General features: G+C 32.5%; 1 protein-coding gene across 2 annotated transcripts in view; it reads left to right on the plus strand.

Moving 5' to 3' along the window:
- TMEM170B (transmembrane protein 170B) overlaps positions 1 to 15,019 on the plus strand; it is a 47,345-nt gene that overhangs the window by 24,451 nt on the left and 7,875 nt on the right. For both annotated transcript variants that reach the window (XM_074271714.1, XM_074271703.1), the window contains one exon: positions 8,976 to 9,146. In XM_074271714.1, the coding sequence (XP_074127815.1) occupies positions 8,976 to 9,146 (171 nt within the window). The remainder of the gene's footprint in view (positions 1 to 8,975; positions 9,147 to 15,019) is intronic.

Raw genomic sequence — 15,019 nt, forward strand, 5'->3', positions numbered from 1 at the left:
TTCCAATAGATTAGACCTGAGTTTATTTGTGTGGAAAGTGTTTTGTATTTGTGTTTATATAGTTCCTAACTTTGCCTTGGTAGGTAGACTCCCAAAGATTTTATATATCTACAGTTAATTTTTTTATTAAAACTTTTTATTTTTCAAAACATATTCAAGGACTATTCTTTAACATTAGCCCTTGCAAGACCTTGTGTTCTAATTTTCCCTTTCTTCAACCCCATGCCCTCCCTTAAATGGCAAGTAGTCCATTATATGTTAAACATTGTAGAAATATATGTTAAATCCAATATATGTATACTTATTTATACAATTATTGTGCTACACAAGAAAAATCGAAGAAGAAGAAGAAGAAGGAGAAGGAGAAGAAGAAACAACAAACAAGCAACAATGAAAAGAGTGAAAATGCTATGTTGTGAACCCCATTCAGTTCCCATGGTCCTCTCTCTGGGTGTACATGGCTCTCCTCATCACAAAACCATTGGAACTGGCCTAAATCACCTTATTGTTGAAGAGAGACACGTCCATCAGAATTGATCATCACATAATGTTGCCGTGTATAATGATCTCCTGCTTCTGCTCATTTCACTTAGCATCAGTGCATGCAAATCTCTCCAGGCCGCTTTGAAATCATCCTGCTGGTCATTTCATACATCACAACAATATTACATAACATTCATATACTGTAATTTGTTCAGCCATTCTCCAGTTGATGGCCATCCATTTAATTTCCAGTTTCTTGCCACTACAAAAAGGACTGCACAAACATTTTTGCACATGTGGGTCCCTTTCCCTCCTTCAAGATCTCTTGGGGATATAAGCCCAGTAGAAACACTGCTGGATATGCACAGTTTGATAACTACAGTTATTTTAAATGGAATTTTTCTTTCTATCACTTGCTGCTAAACTTTGTTGTTAACATATAAAAATGTTGATGATTTATGTAGGTTTATTTTATATCCTGCAGCTTTGCTGAAGTTGTGAGTTGTCTAGTAGTTTTAAAATTTATTCTCTAGGATTCCCTCAGTCTGCCATCATATCTTCTGCAAAAAGTGATAATTTGGCTTCCTCTTTAACTACTCTTTAATTCCTTTAATTTTTTTTCTTCTTATTGCCAAAGCTTACATTTCTAATACAATATTGAATGATGATACTGGGCAACTTTATTTCATCTCCTTGAAATGATCTTATTATGTATTAAATAAATGCTATTGATCATTTCAAAGAAAACTCCATTTATTCCTATACTCTCTAATGTTTTTGATAGGAATTGGTGTTGGATTTGGTCAAATGTTTTTTTCTGCATCTATTGAGATAATCATATGGTTTTTGTTAGTTTAGTTATTGATATAGTCAATTATACTAATAGTTATCTTAATACTGAACCAGCTCTGCATTCCTGGTACAAATTCTACTTGGTCATGGTGTATAATCCTGGGGATAACTTATAGTCATCTTTTTGCTAATATTTTATTTAAGATTTCGGCATCAAGATTCACTAGGGATATTGGTCTATAATTTCCCTTCTCTATTTTGACCCTACCTGATTTAGGCATCAGCACCATATCTGTGTCATAAAAGGAATTTTTGGTAGGACTCCTTCTTTCCTAATTTTTTCAAATGGTTTGCATAGCATTGGACTTAATATTTAAGTGTTTGGTAGAATTTATGGGTAAATCCATCTAGCCCTGGAGATTTTTTTTTCTAAAATAGGATTATTTAAGTAATTTATTTCCTGTTCTGTTAATTTGGGCAATCTATATTTTTTGTACGTATTCATCCATTTCACTTAGATTATCAGATTTATTCATATAGTTGGGTAAAATAGCTCCTAATTATTTCTCTGATTTTCTTTTCATTGGTGGAACATTAACCCTTTTAATTTTTTATATTGGTAATTTGGCTTTCTTTAATTTTTATAATCAAATTAACTAAAGGTTTATTTTGTTGGTTTTTTCATAAAATCAATTCTTAGTTTGGTTTACTAGTTCAATGGTTTTCTTACTTTCAATTTTATTAATCTCCCCTTTTATGTTCAGAATTTAAATTTGGTATTTAATGGAGGAGTTTTAATTTGTTGTTTTTTAATTGCACGCCCAATCCATTTATCTTCTCTTTATTTTATGCAAGTAGATATGAAACTTCCCCAAGAACTTCTTTGGCTGAATACCATAAATTTTGGGATATAGTCTCATTATTGGCATTCTTTTGGATGGAATTATTGATTGTGTCTATGATTTGTTGTTATTCTTTAGGATTAGATTATCTAATTTCCAATTAATTTTTAATATATTTTTCCCTGCTTCTTTATTACATATACTTTTTATTATCATGATCTGAAAAAGATACATTTGCTATTTCTACCTTTCTACTTTTGATTTTGAGGTTTTTATGCTCTAATTCATGGTCAATTTTTGTGTAGGTTCCATGTACCACTGAGAAAAAAGCATATTCCTTTTTGTCTCCATTGGATTTTCTCTAAATGTTTATCATACCTAACTTTTCTAAAATTCTTAACTTCTTTTTTGTTTATCTTGTGATTCAGTTTATCTAGTTCTGATGGAGCAAGGTTGAGAATCCTCTACTGGTGTAGTTTTTTTTGCTGTCTAATTTTTGCAGCTCTCTTCTCTACAAATTTGGATGCTGTACCACTTGGTGGTACAAATGATATTACTTCATTATCTATGGTATCCTTTAGCAAAATGTAGTTTCCTAACTTTTAAAATTATGTCTACTTTTGCTTTTGCTTTATCTGAGATCAAAATTGCTACCTTTCCTTTTTTTGCTTGAGCTGAAACAAAATAAATTCTGCTCCAGCCTTTTACCTTTGCTCTGTATCACTCTGTCTTGAATGTATTTCTTGTAAACAACATATTGTAGAAATCTGGCTTTTAATCCAATCTGCTATCCGCTTCTGTTTTATGAGAGAATTCATCCCATTCATATTCACAGTTTAAATTACTAACTCTGTATTTCCCGCCATTTTATTTTACCCAAATTATATTTTTCTCTTTCCTTTTCTCCTTTCCCTTCTCCTCTTATTTTGCTTCTGAATATCATCTTCCTCAAATAATTCCCCTCTTACAGCTCCTTCCCCTTTCTTATCCTTTTCCTCTTTTACTTTTGTTCTTTCTTCTGTTAGTTTTCCCCTTTCCTTTCCTATTTTATTACAGGATGAGACAAGTTTCTCTGTGAGCTAAATATGTCTGATAGTCTTTCTTGAGCCAAATCTGATGAGAATAAGATTCACACGATATTCATCCCCCTTTCTTCTTTTCCTCAATTGTAATAAGTCCTTTTTGCCTCTTCATGAGATATAATTTATCCCATTTTTTCCTCCCCTTTCCATTTCTAGGTTCTTTTTTATATCATCACAATAAAATCTAGTTATATCTACACCCTCTAAGTATACCCATAACAGAGATACAGTTCTCAAGAATTAAATATATCATCTTCCCATATAGGGAAGTGAACTTTTTAACTTTTAAAAGTAACAATTATTTTTTCTTTGATCTTTAACTTTTTATGCTTCTCTTGAGTTCTGTATTTGAAGATCAGATTTTCAGTCTAGCTCTGGTCTTTTCATCAGAAATAATGAAATTCACCTATTTCATTAATGTCCATCTTTTCCCCTTACAAGATAATGCTTAAAGTTGCTGGATAGTTGATTCTTGGCTGCAATCCAAGTTCCTTTGCCCTTCAGAATATCATATTCCAGATTCTTCAATCCTTTAAAGTGGAAGCTGGCTGGTCCTGGGGAATCCTGATTATATGGCTCCTCAATAACAATATGAATTGTTTTTTTCTGGTGGCTTGCAATATTTTCTCCTTGATCTGATAATTCTGAAATATTCCTTAGAGTTTTCATTTTGGGGTCTCTTTCAGTTGATGATTGATGAATTCTTTCAATGGCTGTATTATCCTTTGGTTCTAAGACATCAGGGCAGTTTTTCTTTAGTGATTTCCTGAAAATCTAGACTCTTTTTTCATTGTGCTTTTCAAGATGTCCAATAATTTTTAGATTTTCTCCCCTAGATTATTTTCCTGGTCAATTGTTTTTCCAGTGAGGTATTTTACATTTTCTTTTATTTTTTATTTTTTTTGGTTTTGTCTTACTTAATCTTGATGTCTCAATGAGAGATTCACTTCCATTTGTTCAATTCTAATTTTTAGTGAATTATTTTCTTCAGTTAGCTTTTTTATCTCCTTTTGCATTTGGCCAACTGAAATTTTAAATGAGTTGTTTTGTTCGTTAGGTTTTTTTTTCCATTTCACAAATTCTGTTTTTCAACAGGTCAGTTTCTTTTTCCGTTTCATGAGATGTATTTTGTAAGAAGTTATATTTGTTATTTTATTTATTTATTAAGGAGATTTTTTAATTTTTAAAGGAGTTTTCTTCAGATAATTTTTGTTTCCTTTTCCAAATTCTCCTGCAAAGTTCTCATTTCCTCTCTCTCTCTCTCTCTCTCTCTCTCTCTCTCTCTCTCTCTCTCTCTCTCTCTCTCTTTCTCTCTCTCTCTCTCTCTCACTCTCTCTCTCTCTCTCTCTCTCTCACTCTCTCTCACAATTGGGGTTAAGTGACTTGCCCAGGGTCACACAGCTAAAAAGTGTTAAGTGTCTGAGACCAGATTTGAACTCAGGTCCTCCTGACTTCAAAGCTGGTGCTCTATCCACTGTGCCACCTAATTGCCCCCATTCTAACTCTCTTTTAAGATCCTTTTTGAATTCTTCCAAGTGAGCCTTTTGAGATGGAGATCATCTTATATCACTCTTTGGGACTTCATTTGGAGACATTTGCCTTTAGGATCCTTATGGTTAGAGGTCTTCTCTTTATCTCCACGAAAAAACCCAAAAAAACAAAAACAAAAAAAAACTATCTAATGTCACAGCTCTTTTTGCTTTTTTGCTTATTTTTAAGATTGAGGTCTGCTTTCAAACTTCCTCTATAGACTACAGGGGCCTCAGGTGGTGCTGCTGGCTTCCTTCTTGTGCTAGGTGGACATGGCCAATTCATACCTTATTGTGAGGTTCAGAGGTTCCCTATTTGCCTTTTGTATTTGCATTGGATGTTTCACAGCTAGTCTGCTGATCCACTAACTTCTGAACCAGGACAGAGTATCCAACACTGCTGTATTTTGTCTAAGAGCCTCCTGGTAGATTCCTTGGCTCAGAAGCCATACTGCCCTGAATCCTTGCACTCATTTGTCTCCCCCTTCCCCATGCTGACTGAAACAGACCTTTCCTGAAGTTCTTCCAAAAATATATTCTGCTGGAAATTTGTTATACTACATATATTTGTGGGTTGCGTCACTTCAAAACCTGTTCAGAGACTTGATCTGATATTGCTCTGAGGGGTACTAGTAAGAGTTCAGATAAAGACTTAGTTACTTTCTGCCATCTTGGCTTTGCCCCTTCCCAGTTCTATTGTTTTGCAGAATAAGAAACTGAGGCCTCAAATCTTTGTGACTTGCTAATCATTACACAGATAATAGATAGTAGGGCTAAAATTTGAGTCTAGTCTTCCGACTCCATTTCTCTGACTTAAAAAAAAAGCTTCCTACCTTTCCTGACTGTGCTTGCTTTTTTTTAAAGCATGAATACAATTAATGAAGACAAAAAACAATCTGTGCAGTTAGGAAAATAGTTACATTATCACTTATAAAATCATGAAATTAAAAGTATATGGGGATTTAACACAAATATCTAATAATAATGACAAGTAACAGTTAAGCACTTTGCGCTTTTTTTTTTTTTTTTTTTTTTTTTTTTTTTTTTTTTTTTGTGAACAAAGCAGAATTGCTAAAGCTCAAATGAAATGTGAGATGTGCCAAGTTAGAGCCATCGGCACTGCAAATATTCATGTGGAATATTTGTGCCTGACCTGTGGTAGTGCCTTCAAAGCTTTGATTGGTCTGATCAGCCACAGTTGGACACACTGTACCTTTACCATAATCTAGTGAGATCACTTTGGTCCTTTTTGTTCAGGAAGGACAACCACTAAACATCTTTAAAGTTATGATATCAATTGTTCCTCAGAAAAACCTTGGGAAGTAGGCACTATGTTATTGTTATTCCTATTTTGCAGATGAAGAAACTGAGGCAAAGAATAAGTGACATGACATGCCTAGCTTCAGTATAGTTATCAAGTGTCTGAAATCAAATTTTAATTCAGATCTTCCTGATTGTCAAAATATAAGATCAAAAAGCTATTCCCCTCCCTGATAAAGGGTTCCAGGAATGTGAACAAATGTCTTTCTAAAGAAATTCATATTATATTTGAGCATTTGAAAACATATTCCAAATCATTAAAAGAAATGAAGTTAAAATCACTCTTAATGAGTGTATGTACTTAAAAATCATGCATAATGCATGATGAAGACTAGTGGAAAATTATTAAAGGGAACTTGATAGACCTTTTAATAAACCTTTGAAGGAATGGTTGCTGATGTAATTTTTGTTATAGGAATTTAATACCTTGGGAATTGGCAAATAATATAAATTAGACCTTCATTTATTGGATGTTTTTGATTTTCTGAGCATTGGTATCAAATTCAAATAAAAGCAGATCACTAAGTTCATGGGTAAATCACATATCCCTATTATCTATATTGTGTTACATATTTATTGAGTTGATCATTTTCATATAGGCATACTCACTTAAAATTATTGCATTTGTTCTAGTGGCATAAATAAAATACAATAAATAAAATAGCAATAAGAAGTAAAAACTGCAATTGGTAGAAATAGATCAAGTGCCAAAAACTTCTTATAATGATAAATCCAAAATATTTAATACAATCTTATACAATTCTTAGAGTAGTGAAAATATATAGGAGTAGGATGCCATTGGTAAGGCAATCATTCTTAAAGTCTAAATGATAGTGATCATTCACAATTTTATAGTGCTTTATAATTTGCCAAAGTACTTTCCTCACAATATTCCTTTGAGGAAAATAGCATAAATATTATTCTCATTTTACAGATGAGGAAAAAAGGTCCCAGAGAAGATGTGGCTTGACCATGATCACATGAATAGTAAATGGACTGCAGCCAAATCCAGATCTTTTGACCCATGTCTAGTACTTTTGCCACTGTTGACTTTTTTTTTTTCCTCAAGAGAAACAGGTTGAAGACAGTGTCAGGAGTTATTTGAAATAAGTCATGTGAGTAAATAAATCCATAATGACTTTTAAAGGGAAGATTATGGTTTCATCCAATCTTTTTTTTTTTTTTTTTTTTTTTTTTTAAAGGGGCATTTGAGGCAAAGGCAAGAAGGGCAGTTTCAAACAAATTTCCTTTGGTATTTTGGTACTCCTAATGGTACTTTGAGTTATTTTCTCATTTTATGTTGTCTTAGGTTCCTTAAAATTTTAGAACATTGAACTGAATCAAATTAACTGGCTTTAATTTTAACTCATGCTTAATCTCTTCACCTTTTTGTATATCATCATTTGGCTTAAAAAATCAAATACATTTTTCATGTTTGTTCAGCAATGTAATGTTATTTAAGAATTATATACATAAGAAAAACCATCATAATCTGAAAACTGTCTTTATAATATATCAAATAATGAAGTTTTCTTTCCCCTTATTCCTTGAAAAGGTACTCTTTTATAAAACCCCTATTTTACTTGAATATTTTAATAAAAGTTTAACATTGACATCACTACCAGTTTAATTTGCTTAACAATGACATTTAAATTAATGAAGTTGACCGTTTCCCAAATGTTTATTGATAATTTTTTTTAAATTTCATTTTTATGCCACTTATTCATTTGGCATTTGTATTGCAAATTAATTTATGGAATTATGAAATGGGGTAGGCACAGTTGTTTTTCAAGTACTTTCTGGGAAAGATCATGAGCATTCATGCTTCATTCATGTTTTAATAAAACACAGAGAAAGTTGCAGGCTGCACCGCACAAAAAGTAGATATAAGTCACTCCCTAGCTATGTGACCCTGGGTAAGGCACTTAACCCCAATTGTCTCAGCAAAACAAAACAAAAGAACAAAAACAAAGTAGAGATAAATGCCAAAAAAGTGGGGAGTACTGAAGCAGATAGTGTCTTGAAAGATAGGATTGTGGAGTGAGGCCAAGTGTTGTGGGGAAGAGAATGAGAAAGAGGGAAGTCACTTAAGTTGGGAGCCCTGGAACAGCTTGGCCCTTAGGAAATGGTAGAGTGCTCAAAGGAAAGGAATTTGGGGTCTCATTTTTTAGGGTTTTGGTAGGATACAGATTTGACTCATGTTACCTTGGGGTTAGTTCATTAACATAAGTACATAATCTCAAAATTATCAGCAATCTTGGAGTACTGTTTGTCTTATTGCAGAGATCTGGAGTTTATCCAAAGTTTATATCTCATAGGACCAAAAAAAAAAAAAAGTCCTAATAGGTATATAATCGAGGATGTAATTTTGGGGAATTTGGAATTTTTGGGAAATCCTTTCCCCAATTATTATTTTCTTAGGTTTACCAAACATTAATCTTTTGATTCATTTGTTTGGATGAAGGGCACTTCTATTTCGTTAATCTATTTCTCTACTTTTCCCATTTCTAGATAGCTTTGATAATTATTCCTCTGTAATTCATTTTAACGTGTATGTTTTAAACTCATCAACTTTTCTTTTCAATAAGTCTTATGTTATTCTTGTGAATTTGTTTTTCCATATATAAAGTTTATTAAGATTGTTTTCCAGTTTATGGAAAACTCTTTTTACAATAAGAGAAGAGAAAATAATTTTTAAATTTTATTTTTACAATAATAGAAATTAATAAATAAGCATGCAGATAGTAATAACATAAATGTGTATATATATGTATATATACATATATATCACTTTAAAGTTTTAAAAGCACTTTACATATATTTTTGCTTTTAAGTTCATTTTGTGTCTTGCAATTATGCTTCAGATAGATACCTGTTTTATATCAGAAATTTAGCAAAATTAACAGTGCTTTGATTTTTCTTTTCAGAGATGTGGTACTGGATTTTTCTGTGGGCTCTCTTCTCTTCTCTCTTTGTCCATGGTGCTGCAGGAGTGTTGATGTTTGTCATGCTACAGAGACATAGGCAGGGAAGAGTCATCTCGGTCATTGTGGTCAGCATCGGATTTTTGGCTTCTATAACAGGAGCAATGATAACCAGTAAGTTGGTTTGTATAAAAATACAATTTAACACTACAATTTTTCAAAAAATTTGAAAAGAGTATAATGTTCAATTGTAACATCCTTCTAATAGTATAACTTTTTTTAAACAAAAATTTTATTTTTTAGCTGTATTTTATAGCTATTGTTAATATCCCAATAAACTTTTGATTCTAGGGGAAATAGGAGAATTGAGCTGGGAATTTGTTCTTTCTCAAAACCTGAAACTTTGAAGAGAACTCAAACTCAGTAAATAGTTATGCTTCTGAGAGAAATGTTAGATCTAAAATTCAAGGATTTGTGCAACTTTGTAGCTAAGATTGAATCACCTGTCTATGTGAAGGATGCAAATGCATATAAAATTCTTCTCCTTAAAATTTTTGTCTTAAAAATTAAAGTTTCATGGAAGAGAGAAATTAGCTTGCTGAATTTTAGGGACTATTAAAAGCCTTTATTTTTCTCATTTCTTCATTTATTTAATATCTTTTCTTTGCAACACATTATATTAAATAATATCAAGGGTGCAAAAATAATAAAAGACACAATTCCCACCCTAAAGGAATTTAAAAAAAGGAAGTGCATGTGTACAAAAAACTACAGTGTTAGAATATAGTTATAGCTGTATGTTGAAATCGTTGAGGGCAGTAAGGTATATCCTACTGGGGGCAATCAGGAAAGGCTTCATTAATTTGAGATGTACCCAGAAGGATGAGTTAGTGTTCTGTAAGTGGAAATGGGGGAGTAATGCTCCTCTAGGTAAGGGAAACAGCATCTTCATTGCCTCAGACGCAGGAAAACATATTTGAAAATGGTTGAGTTAGGTCAGTATATGGTATATTTTGGCATAGGCAGAATAGTCAAAGTTTGATTGGGGCTATATTCATTGTTATATTCATTAAAGAGTTGAGACTTAATTGAATAAATAGTAGAGAATTGTATTCACATATTTTAAACTTGTGTAAAATTAAACTGTAAGTTTTGTTATATCATTTCACCATAGAATCCTAGATTCCCTAAGCTGTTAGACGCTTCATTGAGGTTTTAAAAACATGCTGAATTTTATATTTTTTACTGAATTATTTTTGAGTTTGTACTAATGCTTGAACCATTTCTAGACAGTGAGACACCTTTAATAAACAAATCTTTGGAAAAGTGAAAACTACTCAATTAAATCCTTATTCTCCAAAACCCAATTTCTTAAACTAATTTGCAACCTCATATGGTATCTCATAACTGAATGTGGGAATTGTGAAATTATGATTTATTATCAGCAAAGGTTTAATTTGTATCCTCATTTTATATACCTACATATACCTGTTGTAAATAAATTTGTCAAGCATAAACGGCTTGGGAGTGGAAAAAATTTAAGAAGCCCTGGTCTAAAGGAGCCGCATCTTGTTTTTGTTTTAAAGAGGCTAGAAATAAGCTTTTACCAGTTGTTCTAAGTCTTTGTTGGTTTAAAAAAATAAACAATATATTGTTTTCAGACAGAATTTGATACTTAGGAAATTTTAATATAGTAATCATTCGTTACATATGTCAGTGGTCCTCAAACTTTTTAAATAGAGGGCCAATTAATTCACTGTCCTTCAGACTGTTGGAGGGCCAGACTATAGTGAAAACAAAAACTCACACTCCGCCCCTCAGCCCATTTACCATAATCCCGCAGCTGTATAAACGTCCTCAGCTGGCTGCATCTGGCTGGTGGGCTGTAGTTTGAGAACCCCTGATATATGTTGTTTGGAGACATGAAATGGTTTGTTTTAGCATATAGGCCAAAGTCAGTGGCAGTAGTAGGACTAGCAACAACCTAGGAAATTTGATTTAGGTTTTGACTATTAACTTTAATTATTCAAGGATGATAATTTTAATAATTCCAGTAAAAGTGACAATTTAATATGTTTAAATTAATGCTAGCAAATGGCTGGTATTAATATACATTATAAATACATTAAATCACTTGAACCTCATGACAACACTGTCAGGTAGTATAATTACAATTATTATCATTTTACAGATGATGAAATGGACTCATAAAGGTTTGTTAATTTTCCTGTGTCACATAATTAGTAATTGTTTTTTGTTTTGGTTTGTTTTATATATTTAATCTTTCCCCAGTTATATTCAAAACAAATTTTTTTACATTTGTTTTTAAAATGTTTGAGTTCTATATTATCTCCTTTATCCACCGACGATTAAGAAACCATATGTGGAGTTATGCAAAACATTTCCATAAAATTTAGTTTGTGAAAGAAAACATATCTGCTGCCCTAGTAAAAAAATAATTATATCCCTCAAGAAAAATTAAGTTAAAAGAAAGAAGAGATATAGAAATAGAGAATGCTTTGATCTGTATTCAGACACAATTAGTTCCTTCTATGGATGAAATTTTTCATCCTAAGTCCTTCAGAGTTGTTGTGGATAATTATACTTTTGAAAGTAGCAAAGTAATTTACAGCTGGTAATTCCAGAACTTTATCACTTTGTATGTAGAACATTTCACTTTACTTGGGTTCATAGAGGACTTTCCAATTTGGTTTGTTTGTTTTTTCTTCTGAGAACATCCTGCTCATCATTTCCCATAGAACAATATTATTCCATCACTATGATAGTTTATCAAGCCATTTCCCAGTTTATGGCCATCACCTCAATTTCTAATTTCTTTTTGACCTGGGAAGAGTGCTGCTATGAATATTTTTTGTACTTATAAATCTTTTTATTTTATTTTATTTTATTTTTTATTTTTTTTTTTTTTTTGCTTTTTCCTGAATCTCTTTTGATACTTATGACTAGTAGTGGTGAAGTCAAAGTATATACATGAATTTATATTAATTGGGGAATGGCTCTTATTCTTCATAAATTTGGCTTAGTTCCCTGTTTGAGAAATGAGGTTTTATCAGAGAAACTTGCTTTGAAATTTTTTTTTTAAAATTACAATTGCCAACTGTATTTTCCTCTCATTTATTCTCTTTCTCTTTTCACCCTGTCCTTCCTCAAAAGTACTGACTATTCTGTTCTCCAATATGCCCTCTCTTTTATCATCCTTCCCCCCCATTCCATATTCCCTTCCTCTCTTATTTTCCTGCAGGGTAAGATAGATTTCTTCACCCCTATTGAGTATGTATGTTTCCTTTTTGAGCCATTTCTGATGAAAGTTAACTCCTCCTCTTCTCCCACCCTTCTCCTCCACTATAAAAGCTTTTTCTTGCCTCTTTTTTTGTGGTAAATAATTTGCATCATTCCACTTCTGCTTTTCCCACTCTTCCATTACATTCCTTTCTCACCCCTTAATTTTATAATTAAAAAAGTATTATCAATTTATATTTAACTCACACCTTACCCTCTGTCTGTATATACTTCTTTTAACTGCCTTAATAATGAGAAAATTCTGATAAGTTACAAGTATTATCCTTCCATGTGGGAAGGTAAACAGACAAACCTTAAGTCCCTTATGATCATACTTTCCTGATTACCTCCTTATGCTTCTCCAGAGTCATATATTTGAAAATCAAATTTTCCATTTAGCTCTAGTCTTTTCATCACAAATGCTTGAAAATCCTCTGTTTCATTGAATTATGATCTTTTTCCTCTGAGGGATTACTCAGTTTTGCTGGGTAGGTGATTTTTGGTTCTAATACTAGCTCCATTGCTCTCTGGAATATCTTATACCAAATCCTTCAGTCCTTTAACATAGTAGCTGCTAAATCTTGTGTTATCCTGACTGTGGCTCCATTATACTTGAATTATTTCTTTCCTGGGTGCTTATAGTATTTTCTCCTTGATCTGGGAGTGCCAGAATTTGGCCATAATATTCCTGAGAATTTTTATTTTGGACTTTAACTTTCAAGAGATGATCAGTGGGGCTTTTAAATTTCTATTTTTTCCCTTTGATTTTAGAATAGTAGGACAGTTTTCCTTGATGATTTCTTGAAAGATGATGTCCAGGTTCTTTTTTTGATCATTACTTAAACCAATAATTTTTAATTACCTCCTTTGAATCTATGTTGGATCTAGGTCAGTTGTTTCTCCAATGAGATACTTCACATTTTTAAAATTTTTTCATTTTTTTGTTTTGCTTTATTGTATTTTGATTTCTTTTTGTTTGTTTTGCTTTATTATATCTTGATTTTTTATGATGTCATTAGCTTCCATTTGCTCAATTCTAATTTTTAAGGAATTATTTTCCTCAGTGAGCTTTTGTACCTCTTGATTTTCAAAATCTCTTTTGAGATCTTCCATGACCATTGCCCAATTCTTATTTTTCTTGAAGGTTTTGTATGCAAGAGCTTTGACTTTGTTATTATCTTCTGAGTGTGTGTTTTGATCTTGTCATCAAAATAACTTTAGATCAGAAATTTTTTCTGTTGTCTGCTCATTTTCCTAGCCTATTGCTTGTTTGGTTTTTTTTTAAACTTTTTGTTAAAGTAGGGTTCTGTTTTCAGGATGAAGGATGCACTGGCCCATGCTTTAGGGTGTGCTGCTGTTTTCAGAGATCCTTCTAGGGGACTTGACTATAAGTGCTCTTTTCTGCCTTAGAACTATTAGGAGTTTATGGGCTCCATAGTAGCTGTAGGATCTAAGCTCTTGTGTGCTAAAGTACTGCTAGGGTTGGGGCTGGGACTGTACTGATATGGCCTGGGCTGGGACTGCACACCAGACTTCTACCTTGGTGCCACAGACTGTCTCCACTGACCTTCTGAGTCCTCCCTGGTGTTCCCAAGCTGAGAAACCTTCAGCATTGCATTGCCACTGATTCAGAGGTTGGGCTGGGACTAGATTCAGGACTCCCATCCTGGTGTCACAGACCTTTTCTGCTGAGTTTCTAAGTTGTCTTTGGATGGAAAATATTATACTCCATATTTTTGGGTGTTCTGATGCTCCATAATTTGTTTAGTATCATTATTTAAAGACATATGGAGGAGAACTTGGGCAAGTTCCTGCCTTTACCCTGCCTTGGTCATTTGATTCTTAATTCAGTGAGTTGATATAATAGTTCTTGTATATGAAACTCTTTGAGTACATTACTTCAGTAGGCCTTAGAACACTTTTCAAGAATTAGAATCCCATTTTTTCATTGAGCAAACTTAGGATCAGATGGCTTTTCTTGTTGAAGGTCATACATATCCATCAAGTAAATCACAGAGTAGGTATTTGAACCAAAACCAAAATCTAGTGCTCTCACTGTGACAGTAATGTGATTAATGGAATGGATGTTATAGTTAACTGTCATAGCGTATATAAATTATTTACTTTTAGAGAAATGTGATATGAAAAATTATAATAGTTACAGCTTATTCATCTCTGAATTAAAGTGAACTTGAGGTACTTTGTCAGATGAATTCAAAGTTTAGCAAATCCACTTAAACTAAAAAATGTACTAATAACAAACCCTGCAGTAAATTGTTATTCGTTCTACCATTTCTTTCTCCAGTGTACCTCCCTCAAGGAACCACTTAAGTTCAGAGATCTATTGCCAGAACTTTGGTCATCAGATAGACTTTTTTTTTTTTTTTTTTGACAGAGAAATTCATGAAGACTTTATAAAGGCATTGATATTAGTAGGTATCAGTAGAGGGATTATCCCAAATCAATTAAATCATAGGTTCTTTTAAAGTAAATGAATTTTAAAATGACTTGAACATTGTCTTTTATAATGCAACATTCATTTAGGTTTTTTTTTTTTTTTTTTTTTTTTCCGTAATGACAATCCAAAACTACCACATCAACTGTTATTAAAAAGATAGTGTAGTTTAGTTTTAAAAGCACTAAACTCTGGGAGTAAAGACCGGAGTTCAGATCTGCTGGCCACTTTGTAGCTCTGTGACGATGGGCATATTAATTAGACTCATTGGGCCTCAGTTATAAAATTAGGG

This window comes from Sminthopsis crassicaudata, chromosome 1 (assembly GCF_048593235.1).
Source record: "Sminthopsis crassicaudata isolate SCR6 chromosome 1, ASM4859323v1, whole genome shotgun sequence".
Classification (NCBI taxonomy): domain Eukaryota; kingdom Metazoa; phylum Chordata; class Mammalia; order Dasyuromorphia; family Dasyuridae; genus Sminthopsis; species Sminthopsis crassicaudata.